A 13,899-nucleotide genomic window follows, 5' to 3' on the forward strand; every position below is an offset into this window, starting at 1 on the left:
GTCGCCAGTCCATCGCACATACATATTTTTCCAAAATCTTAAAATTTATAAAACAATGAGGCATCGTGCAATGTAATTAGTACTGTTTAAGAGTGTTATGACCCCATGTGCTGTCCAGGGTGCTGAGATCTGTAACGTGGCATTAAAATACCGAACCGTTGACAAAGCCTGAGTTTTTTTTATGTCACTCGCAACAACCGTGTCAAATCCAGAGTGATGAAGTGCTGGGATTTAAGAACAGCCTCTTAAGATTCATTATTATGAAGAAAATTGAAGAGCTTGGAGGACGAGATGATGCTCCTCCATCTCTCCTGCACCCGCGTTCGAAATCGGCGTCACCAGCGTGGCTGCGTAGGTGCTGATGCCTACGTTGTTACCACGGCAACCCATGCAGATGGACCGGTGACGTCTGTATACACAAATCAAATCTGATCAGTCGCAGATGACAGAGCGATCAGTCGACTCAAAAGATCTGATTTGAGAAACGGATCCGTTTTGCCTGCAGTCTGAACACAGTCAGAGAAAGACGGACACAAACAACCCTAAGAGCATCAAACTCTTCAGACGTCCACCACTGTGAACAGTTCTGATTTGGTAAAGCTTCACGTTAAACTGCTCTAAATGAGTTTGTTTACTTCTTAAATTTTGAAAAACCTGCGGTGTTTTCCCTTAATAGAAACACTAGCTTCCATGCTTTTCTGTTACTGAGACTGGGCGATTTTTAAATCTGTCTGCTTCTACTTTAAAGTACAGAAAGTATCTAAAGAATCAGGCCTAAAACCGGAAGAATCAGCTCCTCTGTGAAAAACATCAAGGCTAACCGAGGAAGTCAGGTTAACCTAAAACTTCCTGTGCAAATTCAGTTCAGTTCAAACAAGAGTAAAGAAACAACTGTGCAGCTTTAGGTTAATTGCCAACAAACCTGTCCTGTTGTTCCAGAGTTTAAAGGCTTGCTAAGTGTGTAATACTCCATAATATCCATGAATAGGATCATTTTTTCATTTTTTCTTGCTGTCTGCGTTCAGAGAAACTGCCACCTGCAGCGCTGCTGGAGCGAGCAGTACTGTTTGGAAATCACTGGTAGAAAATATGAAGTGTTTTGGCTTAAAGCATAGCAAGAATAAAATCACAGCAAAAATAGTATCTTGTTAAGGAAAAGTATCTTAAAAATAAGCAATACATTTAATATTTCTCCTGTTGAGATTCTTGTAAGCATAATTTAAGATTATTTAACCTATTTCCAAACATTTTTACTCTAAAGTAATTTTTAATTACTTACTTAAAGTAAGTTTTAAGAAATGTGCTTGAAACCTGATGGTTTTGCTTCCTAATGGGAATTGGCTTAATGGTTGCCATTAGAGACCATTAGGAAACGATCAAATGTATCTGGAATCAGCCCCAAACAACTTGATTAAATGGTTTCTATGCACTGGGATATCAACCCATCAGGAAAACGCAGATACCATTATCGACGACTGAAAAGCACCAGGAACCAACAGACACTTTTAATGGGTTCTATGATTTTTTTTTTCAACAGGGAGGTACATTAAATGTAACTCTATATCCGAGTTATGGACGAGAGTGCATGTACATGTGACGTCACTGGGTCTGAGAGTGCGTCTGTCTGAGAGTGCATCAGTCCGAGAGTGCGTCTGTCCGAGAGTGTATCAGTCCGAGAGCGCGTCTGTCCGAGAGCGCGTCTGTCCGAGAGCGCGTCTGTCCGAGAGTGTATCAGTCTGAGAGCGCGTCTGTCCGAGAGTGTATCAGTCTGAGAGCGCGTCTGTCCGAGAGCGCGTCTGTCCGAGAGCGCGTCTGTCCGAGAGCGCGTCTGTCCGGGAGCACGTCTGTTCGGGAGCACGTCTGTCCGGGAGCGCATCAGTCCGGGAGCGAGTCCGGGAGCGTGTCTGTATGACAGCGCGTCTTTCCGAGAGTGCATCTTTCCGAGAGCGCTTCTGTCCGGGAGCGCATCAGTCCGGGAGCGCATCAGTCCGGGAGCGCATCAGTCCGGGAGCGCATCAGTCCGGGAGCGCATCAGTCCGGGAGCATGTCTGTATGACAGCGCGTCTGTCCGAGAGTGCGTGTCCGAGAGTGCGTGTCCGAGAGTGCGTGTCCGAGAGTGCGTGTCCATGAGAGCGTGTCTGTCCCGGAGCGTGTCTGTCCCGGAGCGTGTCTGTCTGAGAGTGCACGTCTGCAGCCAGACTCTATTGCAACCATCTCAAAATGGGAAATATTAGATAAATCGCCTAGAATGAAGATCATTTTACTTGATAAGGCTCTAGTTTTGCAGTGTACATCTTGTTCTGTGTTTGTTATTCTGAAAGAAGTTCTGCCAATTCTAAAAGCTGACTGAAGGTCAGCCCAGGCCTGCACGGATGGTGCGTTTAGACCCCGGGTCTTCGGCTCATTGTGTTTCTGCTCTGTGTGTTCAGGTGGGGGCGGTGGAAGGACATTCTGAATCACGGACGTTTTAAATGGCACCTCACAGAGAGAGACATGGAGGTGCTGTGCAGAGCGCTGCTCGCCTACTGCGTGCGCCATTACAAAGGAGACGACAAGATCAAGAGCTTCATCTGGGACCTAATCACGCCCACCAAGGACGGACACAACCAGGCACTGCAGAACCACTCGGGTAACCGTTCACATCTCCGTTCTGATTTAGCTCACACTCAAACATAGTGATGCTGATTTACATTAAAAATTGTGTAAATCTAATAAACACAGCGGAAATTGTAAATTTAGATTGGCTGATATATTTACAGTGAATGAAAACATCTGTAAATATATCAGCCAATCTAAATTTACAATTTCCGCTGTGTTTATTTTAATTTTTTCATTATTTATTTATGCGGCTCTTCTACTGCCCTGTTGTGGCTCCACAGCTGAATTAGATCAGTAGATAATAATAAAATAATCCTTTTTTACAGTAAAATAAAGCTCTGCTGATCCTTCAAACCAGTTTAACAGTAAATGGTCTTAAACGCTGGAGTTAATGTAGAACTGCTGATTCACCCTTTAACCCTGAAGATCAGCGCAGACCGCTAGGTCACCATAGCAACACAGAGCAGGAGCTCATTCAATGGGTTGTTAGAAACTGAAAAATTATAGCTACGATGAATTTAGTTCAAAGTTATACGCACTGTGAGACAGTATATCCAGTTAAACAGGACAAATGATGCTTTCTTTGCAAGTTGGTCAGTGTTCTTGAATCAATCTCCACAATACGCTCAGGCAAGCTTGTGACATAATTTATCACCATAACTAAATAATATCATCATATTGTCCATCACTCCCTCATACTACAGATGCTTACCAACAGCTAATGAGGCTAGATTTAACCCTGTATGCACAACTGGATTAGACCATTTGGTGAGGGGGTCTTTGCATATAAAAGCAAATGAAGGCACATTTGGTCAATGTCAAAAGTGCTCTGTGCCTGAATCTCAATCTGCCCAAGTGGTCAAGTGATTTGCAATGCTACTGTAATAACACCAGTTACTTATACACCTCTGGACGAAGCTTGCTGAAGGTTGCAAATCTTCTGATGTCAGTTTAAAGCTGCACTGTGTCAGATTTGGGGATTTCCTCTCTGGTGGAAATGTGTAACTGCGCACAATGTGCAAAACATTTTGTAGCATGGGTTGTGCTTCGGCCCCCTTCCCCGAGCGGATGAATCTGATGATTGAAAAGGAATTGAAAGTGAACTTCGTCAGTATAGTGTGAATTTGAGATCATTTGAGGCCGAAACATCGAGCCGGACCTTCTTGTCCTTGTTCTTGTAGTCTGTGTGATATAAGTACATAAAGATATATGATGTGGTGTGAAAAAGTCGATGGCTCTGGCTTTTAAATGACCATTTCAGGCTTTATAGGGCGACTCGCAGCTCACGCTCACCACATTTTAGCCTTTTTTTATTCTCCTCACTAAGTTATGACACTTCTTTCAGTTTTAACTGAAAAATCTTACATAGCGCTGCTTTAATGTGCAGTATCTGCTTGCGTCTAGTAATACTCATATTTCTTTTTCCTTAATGACCTCGTAATTAAAGGGATCCAGTGACATGGAGGGGGAAAATTAACACCGTGCAAAACGTATCAGCTTTGGAGAATTTTTTGACCTCAGGGAGCTGTAGCTTCAGTTTTTAAGGACAACGAGACCATTGACACAAAATCGTGTAGAGTTTTAACACCTGGAGTTTGTTTTTGTGCAGGGCTGTCGGCTCCTGTGCCGCGGGGCCGCAAGGGTAAGAAGATGAAGAACCAGCTGAGTCCTCCAGAGCTGAAGAATGCAGACTGGCTGGTCCACTGTAACCCGGAGGTGGTGCTCCAGGATGACAGCTACAAGAAACACCTCAAACAGCACTGTAACAAGTGAGACGCTCTAAACACAACACTGCTTTATTAGTAATAATAATAATCATTATCATCATAATCAGAACACTTTTCAATTATGTAGCACCTTATTCACACTCAGAGTCACTTCACAGTTACACAGAGTGAGCTGTGTCCGCACAACAGCTGCAGTAGTTCAGTGAAATGGTTTTAAGGAGTTTGAGTTTATTTGGGACATATTTTAAAACACTAGAGGGCAGTATGAACGCACGCTGGCTGAAAAGTCAGGTGTAAACCACTCAGAGTTTGTCTTGCAGAACAGGATTTCTTGCTTGACCAATCAGGATCAGAGCTTCTGACCAATAAGGGACAGCCTTCTGACTGATCAGGAAAAGCCTTCTGATTAATCAGGGACAGCCTTCTGACCAATCCAGAAAAGTCTTATGACCAATAAGGGAAGAGCTTCTGACTAATCCGAGAAACGCTTCTGACCAATCAAGGACAACCTTCTGACCAATCAGGAAAAGTCTTCTGACTAATCAGGCACAAACGTCTGACCAATCAGGGAACAGCCTTCTGACCAATCAGGAAAAGGCTTCTCATCAATCAGGGACAGCCTTCTGACCAATCAGGGGCAGCCTTCTGACCAATCAGGGGCAGCCTTCTGACCAATCAGGGGCAGCCTTCTCATCAATCAGGGGCAGCCTTCTGACCAATCAGGGGCAGCCTTCTCATCAATCAGGGACAGCCTTCTCATCACTCAGGGACAGCCTTCTGACCAATCAGGGGCAGCCTTCTGACCAATCAGGGGCAGCCTTCTGACCAATCAGGGGCAGCCTTCTCATCAATCAGGGGCAGCCTTCTCATCAATCAGGGACAGCCTTCTCATCAATCAGGGACAGCCTTCTCATCACTCAGGGACAGCCTTCTCATCACTCAGGGACAGCCTTCTCATCAATCAGGGACAGCCTTCTGACCAATCAGGGGCAGCCTTCTGACCAATCAGGGGCAGCCTTCTCATCAATCAGGGGCAGCCTTCTGACCAATCAGGGGCAGCCTTCTCATCAATCAGGGACAGCCTTCTCATCACTCAGGGACAGCCTTCTGACCAATCAGGGGCAGCCTTCTCATCAATCAGGGGCAGCCTTCTCATCAATCAGGGGCAGCCTTCTCATCAATCAGGGGCAGCCTTCTCATCAATCAGGGACAGCCTTCTCATCAATCAGGGACAGCCTTCTGACCAATCAGGGGCAGCCTTCTCATCAATCAGGGGCAGCCTTCTGACCAATCAGGGGAAGCCTTCTCATCAATCAGGGACAGCCTTCTCATCAATCAGGGACAGCCTTCTGACCAATCAGGGGCAGCCTTCTCATCAATCAGGGACAGCCTTCTGACCAATCAGGGACAGCCTTCTGACCACTCAGGGACAGCCTTCTGACCAATCAGGGACAGCCTTCTCATCACTCAGGGACAGCCTTCTGACCAATCAGGGACAGCCTTCTCACCACTCAGGGACAGCCTTCTCATCACTCAGGGACAGCCTTCTCATCAATCAGGCCCAAAGGAGAGATTTAGCCATGTACAGATAAAAACAGTGCATCAGTTTATATGCCATTGTAATATAGTAACACTGTCACTGTCTACTGTTTTTTCAGATGAGCTAGAAAATATGTAAATTAAAAATATGTAGATTTAATAAACTAAATAGTGGTGCAAATCGCCAGCGCTGTGGGAAAACAGGATTGATTATATCTTTAGATATTTATTTTCTATATTATGGGTAACAATTACAGTGCAGTCTGCTAACGATGGACGATGATCTATTTATTAGTTTATTTATTTATTGCGTTCAGATCGCTCTGTGTTTGTGTGTGTATGTGTACAGGGTGCTGCTGAGGGTGCGGATGCTGTATTACCTGAAGGCAGAGGTGCTTGGTGAGGCTGCCACACAGGCTCTGGAAGGAGTTCCAGCCAGGTACTGCACTCACCAGCACACGTCTGACCATCTCACAGTTTTTCAATAGCAAATAACTGCATCAGATTCAAACATCTGACCGTCTCACAGTTCTTCAATAACAGCTGCATCAAATTCAAACATCTGACCGTTTCACAGTTCTTCAATAACAACTGCATCAAATTCAAACTTCTGACCGTTTCACAGTTCTTCAATAACTGCATCAAATTCAAACGTCTGACCATCTCACAGTTCTTCAATAACAACTGCATCAAAATCAAACGTCTGACCATCTCACAGTTCTTCAATAACTGCATCAAATTCAAATGTCTGACCATCTCACAGTTCTTCAGTAACTGCATCAACTTCAAACATCTGACCGTCTCACAGTTCTTCAATAACTGCACCAAATTCAAACGTCTGATCATCTCACAGTTCTTCAATAACACCTGCGTCAACTTCAAACATCTGACCATCTCACAGTTTTTCAATAACACCTGCGTCAACTTCAAACATCTGACCATCTCACAGTTCTTCAATAACACCTGCGTCAACTCCAAACATCTGACCATCTCACAGTTCTTCAGTAACTAATAACTGCATCAACATTTCTTAAGTCTAAAGCTGGGCTACATGATTTTTAGCCCGATTTTGGCCCCTCTGATAAATTTTCACAGTTGAGAGCAGATTTTAGGTGATGAGCTCTCCCTTCATTTTCGAATATTTCCCATTTTGAGATGGCCGTGCGCTTATGAGTTCATCCAGCTAATTTCTAGACACTTTTCACTTGATTTAAGTAATTTTATGAGGTGAACATATCTCACTGTACTGAGATAATTTTGCTGGTTTCAAGCACATTTCATAAACAAGCTAAATTATTTGCCAATATAGTGAGACACTTTTACTTAATAAGGTTAATTAAAACAGGTAAAATGTCTAGAAATAAGCTAGATAATCTTAAATTAAGATGCAACAATCTCAGCAGGAGAAATATTCGATTTATTGACAATGTAAGAAAATTTGAATTGACATGACAACATTTTTTGCCGAGTGGTAAACGCACAAGCGGCTTCAGTACCTTTTTAATAAGGCGGTACAGTTTAATTACATAAACATTACATAATCACCTAATCACGGTTATTTGAGATGATCACCGTTATTTAAGCTGACTGCAGTCATTTTCTGCAGTTTTTACTTCTCACAGTCGTTTTATGCCACAACAAATGTGAATTGGGAGCTTTGGGTTGAAGCAAATGAACGTAATTAAAAGTAAAAGCTTTGGTGTAGCAAATATAGAGGCAGCGTGAGTTACGTTGGTACTTTGTTCGCTGTTTATCTGATTCTAACGTTTTTAGCATGTATGCTGGCAAAATAGTTTTTTTGTTTGTTTTTTTACTTATGCTTTCTAAAATTCTACAGCTTCTACATAAGATATAAACAAAGTCGTTCAGAGCCGTTTTGGTGTTAATCGTTCTGTTCTAGAGAAACTTACCGAGTCAGAACTGTTCAGAATGGTGGTGATAGGAACCAGACGTCCACCACTAAAAGCTCCTCACAGAAAGTTCCTACATGAAATGGTTATGAATTCACTGCCTGATGCCTGAAACACTTATAGATTTACGTATAAAAGAAATCAGAGCCTGTAAGTTTCTCTACACATGGACTGAATTGTTCAGAGAGTTTGTTTCCAGTGTGGTGATAATGTGTGTTATTGACAGTAAACTGGAGGTGGCCCTGCCGGATATTGACTACATTGAAATTCCCACTAGTTGGTGGGATGCAGACGCGGATAAATCTCTGCTCATCGGAGTTCACAAACACGGTAAGACAGGATGGGACTGCAGGATTAACTGCTGCTCATGTTTCCTTCACGTTGATTATTCATTGATGATTTTAACTTATGTCTGACGTGTGTGTGTGTAGGGTACGAGCGGTACAACGCCATGCGTGCAGACCCTCAGCTCTGTTTCCTAGAGCGAGTGGGCATGCCAGACGTCACCGCCCTTACAGCAGAGCAGGCTGGCGCTGAGGGGGTGACTGACGCACCTGACAGGTACAATTTACTTGAAGGCAACAATAGAGGTCAGATCAGCTGAGCTGAGGCAAGTGGCAGTGATCACATCCTACACACTTAAAAAAGATGGTTCTTCAAGGGTTCTTTAGTAAGGAAAATGGTTCTGTTTAGAACCATGAACACTCAAAGAACCCTTGGCATGATTAAAGGCTTGTTTGCATGGTGAAACGGTTCTTCAGACTGATGGAGAGTGTGTTTTATATGGTTCTATATAGAATTGATTTGAAAAGGTTCTATATATAGAACAAAAGGGTACTTCTGTTGTTACAGGCTTGACATTGTAACAATAGAAGAACCCTTTTTGGTGCTATCTAGAACCCTTTTCAAAAAGGCTCTATACAGAACACATTCTCCATCAGTCTGAAGAACCGTTTCACCATGCAAAGAAGCCTTTAATCAGGCCAAGGGTTCTTTGACTGTTCATGGTTCTAGATAGAACCATTTTCCTTACTAAAGAACCATCTTTTTTAAGTGTGTACCATCAGTTAAACTGTTTGAAAATACACAGTATGTCCAAAGAATTGTAGACAGCAGCGTTCCATCTAGGGCCTTTGCTGCAGTAACAGCCTCTACTCTTCTGGAAGTGCTTCAAGATGTTGGAACATTGCTGTGAGGGTTTGATTGAGCATTAGTGAGGTCAGGTACTGATGTTGGATGGTCAATTCTGGATCAATGATCATCTCAATGGTATTGGATGGAGCGCCATCAGTCCAGAGAACACAGTTCCACTGCTCCACAGCCCAATGCTGGGGGGCTTTATACCCCTCTAGCCCACACTTGGCATTGGGCATGGAGACCTTAGGTTCCTATGCAGCTGCTCCAGAGCGTCCCAATCTATTGGCCACAGTTATATATCGCTGTTGTCGGGAGAAAACCTCGTATCTCCATTTTTGTCATTTTTTAGTTTTTGACATAATTTGAAAAATACCTGTTTTCCTTTACATTGTGTGTAAATTTCATGATAAATGGATTAAAGAAAACGACCCAGAATGACTTGGAAAGACGTCTGGTTCCATTCCAAGTAGGTTTCGTCCTAAAGTTACTGTTTTAGAGATACAAGGTTTTGTTCCGATAAGCTGTATAAACAAAAAGTGATCTGAATACTTTGGGACAGGTATTGTATGTATTTTGGTGTAATAATAATGACCTTATAGAGGCAGTGTGCTAATACTGATGCATTCTTTTTCAGTGTGAGTAAAACTGATGATATAAAAGAAGATGTAGATGCAAAGCCAGATGACATCGAGGACAAAGAAGAGAAAGAGGAGAGAAAGGTGAGTCATATGAAGGAGAGATGTGGGGAAAAGCTTGTCTTAAAAGTTTATTTTAATATTAAAAGTAATTTTAAACACATTTCTTTCCAAGGAGGAGGGAAGCCCTTACGCAGAGGAAACGGTGAAACATGACAGTGCTGTGGGAGGTAGAGATTTTTTTCTGAATATCAAAAAGATTTATATTTTGGCTGAATTGTAAATGAGTAACCTTAACTGCTGACTAAGCGGTTGTTTGACTGATGTAATCAGTTAAAGAAAGGTTCATTTTATTTAGTTTTATTTCCAATAGACTAACAGTTTGTATTTGAATAGGCAGGTTTCTCATTCAAGCTGAGGAATGTTTTTGAATTGTATGCTCAAGGGCACAACAGGCAACTGGTCCTGCTAGACAGGCCACTAAAAATGAATAAAAGTGGATTTTGGGAGCAGTTTTAGAGAGAACCAGAGCACAGAAACGTGCCAGCATGTGAAATGCCAATAAAAACAGAAAGCAGGGAGTAGTAAATTCTGTTTGACCTGTATTAAATTGAACACAGTACAAAAATACCATATTTGATGTTTTAGTTTATTAACTTTAATATTTTTTTCTATATAAAAATATGCTCAGTTTCTTATGTGGCCTGGAGAACACAACGTCCATTACTTCTATAAGTCTGAAAGGTGAACTCAGTCAGACCACAGGACACGTTTCCACTGAACATCAGTCCATTTCAGAAGAACTCAAACCCAGAGAAGTTGGCAGTGTTTCTGGACATTGCTGATATATGACTTCCACAGTGCAGAGGACAGTCTTAACCTGTAGAGGGTGAAATACTTCCTATTCCTCCTATGAGGAATGTTGCTTATAAACAATTGGACTATTTGAAGTTGAGGTTGAACTTTGTCACCTCTCATTATATACCGTTACAGTACACACTGGAGAAGAAGTGACACAGACATTATACATTAAACATATTAACACCTCAACATTCAGTGCAGTTTAAGCAAGACAGTCAGCAGTGGATGAAGTACACAAATCCTGTACTTGAACCTGAGTTAAAGTAGAGACCCCCAAGGTAAAATATCACTCCAGTAAAGTAGAAGTTCCTCCCTTTAGACCTCCACTTGAGTAAAAGTACTAAAGTATTTACCTTCAAATGTACTTAAGTATAAAGTAAAAGTACTAAAAGAGTAATTCTGGCTCTGATGTCCTGTTATCATTTTTATAACCAGACTGGCTTCATGAACTCATTTCAGGTGAAAGTCCTCCAGCGTCTCTCTTGGTAAACCAGTCTTTTAATAGAACGTCATTAATTAGTGACGCTGACGTCTATTAAAATGATCATAAGCACAAAACACTGAAGGTAAACAGGTTCCATCAGGGAGAACCGAGTGGCTCTGAAATCACTTTTTACACACAAGCAAAGTTTCAGTTTCAGATTTATTTACAACTTAGTTCCAAGTTTAAGTTGAATAAAAACTGGCTTTAAACTCAGGATCACAGATGAGCTCCTTTACTATGTTGATCTGTAGGCGTCTGTTCATAAACATAAACCAGCCCAAACTCATTTACTATAAAATGAAATGGTGTTTGTAGAAATTCAGAAAAAAGCCGCGTCAGTCTCGACTGCATATGTGGACATATTTCTATATTGTGCTCTATTTACACAAAGTTAGGTTAGTTCATCATTTATGTTGAACAGACTCTCCCAAAGTTTTACGCTGCTGCGCTGACGTTGAACCGCGTGCTGCACTGGGTCGGTATGACCAACAGGTCAAAACCAGCTCTAAACAAAGTGACCACTGGGCCCTGATTGGTGCTCTGGCTTTGCGCTTCTTTCGTTTTGACATGTTACATTTTTATACACACAGAAACCAAAAGGAACGACAGATTTCTCAGAATGTATATAAAAATGTAAAATGTAAAAATTTATGTTAAAAATTCCCTCACATTGTAGTGTTGACGATATCATTTGAAAGGCAAAATGTCTTAAATTAGAAAGAATTGCTAAATAATAATGTGCTGTCAGGCACTAGTGGAGTCTACCCCACTGTCAGTATCTAGACCATTGTGATATTTTGTTATGCTCTGACATTCAGATGAATCTGCTGTTGCCGCAGAAGCAGGGCGTCCGTTTATTTTTGGGTTTATAGACTCTCTTCCAGATGGACAGACTCAGGAGGTGGTGGAGCAGGGACGCGCTTTATGGCCGGCGGGCTCCGCCCTCACAGCCAGATTACGGCGACTTATCACCGCCTATCAGCGCTACACGCGCCGTGAGCCGCTCCGTCACGAGTTCCTCATGCACGAGGGGATTGGGCCTGTTGCCTGGCAACTGGGCGAGGAGATCCGGCGCTGCACAACTGATCCTGATCCGCTCTTTCTGGAGTGGCAGAGGAGGTGAGTGATGTCTTAAAGTGCCTGGAAGAGCCACTAATTCCAGACAAATAAAGTTTCCAGAACTGCATTTCAAAAAGAATTGAACCTCAAACGATTTCAGAAATCAAAATACTGAAATGATAAAGTGTCTTAAGTTATAAACTGACCAGCTTATAAAGAATTTCTCATAATTTTGAGTTGATGGAGAACCACTAGAGCCCAAACTGCATTTTACAGTCTTTGATTATTTGAGCCCTCGCAATGAAAAATATTATATATGTGTCATTTTTTGTGAAAATCATAAAAGTTGCCCAGATGCCCAGTATTTTAAATAACAGTCACTAAAGTGTAAATAAAGCATAGTTTGGCTTTTTAATATAAAAGCTTATACACTCTTAAATATTATGACTATTCAAGGGTTCTCTAGTAAAATGGATTTATATAGAACCATAAACATTCAAAGAACCCTTTGCATGATTAAAGAGTTCTTTGCATCATGAAAGGGTTCTTCAGATCCATCCATCCATCCATCATCTTGAAAAGGATTCTGTACAACACCAAATAAAGCTTCTTCTATTGTTGCAAGCTTGACATTGTAATAATAGGAAGAGCCCTTTTGGGTGCTATATAGAACCATTTTCAGAAAGGTTCTATATGAAGTCTTTTTGAATGGGGTTCTATATAGCACCAAAAAGGTTATTCTATTGTTACAAGCTTTACATTGTGACAATACAAGAACCCTTTTTCGTGCTGTATAGAACCATTATCAAAAAGGTTATATAGAACCTATATAGTATGGTCCTATATAGTTCTATATCTGGTTCTATATCTGCAATTTCCCTTCAGGATTAATAAGGTTCTATCTAGAATCTTGAAAAGGGTTTATATAGCACCAAAAAAGGTTGTCCTGTTGTTACGATCTTGACATCGTGACAATAGAAGAGCCCTTTTTAGTGCTATATGGAACCCTTTTCACAGTTTTCTATGTGAAAGTTTCTATACAGAACCATACAGATAGATAGAAAGAAAGAAAGACAGAAAGAAAGAACTTTATTGATCCCGGAGGGAAATTGCGGTATTTCAGTAGCAACACATATAATTACACATAAACTATGCAGAAAAATAGAACTATATCTAGACAGAAGTTAAAGTACAAGAGAAATTAAAAGTAAAAATAAAAGTATATTTACATATTTACAGGGCGTGGGAGAGATTCACTGTATTTACAGACAGCAGGCACTGAGTGGTGTGAGGTCTAACAGCACATAATGGGGCGGTCGTGGGCTGGAGGTTAGGGATCTGGCCCTGTGACCGGAAGGTTGCCGGTTCGATTCCCCAGAGCCGACAGTCCATGACTGAGGTGTCCTTGAGCAAGACACCTAACCCCCAACTGCTCCCCGGGCGCTGTGGATAGGGCTGCCCACCGCTCCGGGCAAGTGTGCTCACTGCCCCCTAGTGTGTGTTCACTAGTGTGTATGTGGTGTTTCATTTCACGGATGGGTTAAATGCGGAGGTGGGATCAAAAAAGTATCTCTTAATCTTAATATTATAGACGTGACTAACTCTGAGCTGCATCAATATTGTGGTGTCAATTTTAAATGTATATAGAACTCTTTAATAATGCAAAGGGTTTTTGAGTGCTCTATAAAGAACTGTGTTCTTTCCCAAAGAACCCTTGATGAAGCATCTTTTTTAGGAGTGTAGTTAAACAGTTTTTACAACAGGTTTAAAACTTGACAGCACAACCATCCGGCCTGTCTCAAAAGGAGCCGCACTGAAACTACCACACCAAAATCATCAAATATTATCAAATATTACTAAATGGCTATTTTATATAGTTTAGTACGCTATAGATAAGCTGTAGGGTGTTGACTAGATCCCTATGTAGCCCACCTAGTGGTATTCAGATA

The 13,899-nt window shown here is 41.7% G+C and overlaps 1 protein-coding gene across 4 annotated transcripts in view; it reads left to right on the top strand.

The window, feature by feature from the left end:
- Positions 1 to 13,899, top strand: part of chd6 (chromodomain helicase DNA binding protein 6) — a 106,930-nt gene that overhangs the window by 77,602 nt on the left and 15,429 nt on the right. For all 4 annotated transcript variants that reach the window (XM_037534969.1, XM_037534973.1, XM_037534970.1 and 1 more), the window contains exons 22-29: positions 2,430 to 2,629; positions 4,208 to 4,367; positions 6,214 to 6,303; positions 8,001 to 8,104; positions 8,206 to 8,335; positions 9,546 to 9,630; positions 9,722 to 9,776; positions 11,764 to 12,010. In XM_037534969.1, coding sequence (XP_037390866.1) covers positions 2,430 to 2,629; positions 4,208 to 4,367; positions 6,214 to 6,303; positions 8,001 to 8,104; positions 8,206 to 8,335; positions 9,546 to 9,630; positions 9,722 to 9,776; positions 11,764 to 12,010 — 1,071 coding nt within the window. The remainder of the gene's footprint in view (positions 1 to 2,429; positions 2,630 to 4,207; positions 4,368 to 6,213; positions 6,304 to 8,000; positions 8,105 to 8,205; positions 8,336 to 9,545; positions 9,631 to 9,721; positions 9,777 to 11,763; positions 12,011 to 13,899) is intronic.

The sequence above is a fragment of the Pygocentrus nattereri genome, chromosome 26, assembly GCF_015220715.1.
Source record: "Pygocentrus nattereri isolate fPygNat1 chromosome 26, fPygNat1.pri, whole genome shotgun sequence".
Taxonomy (NCBI): domain Eukaryota; kingdom Metazoa; phylum Chordata; class Actinopteri; order Characiformes; family Serrasalmidae; genus Pygocentrus; species Pygocentrus nattereri.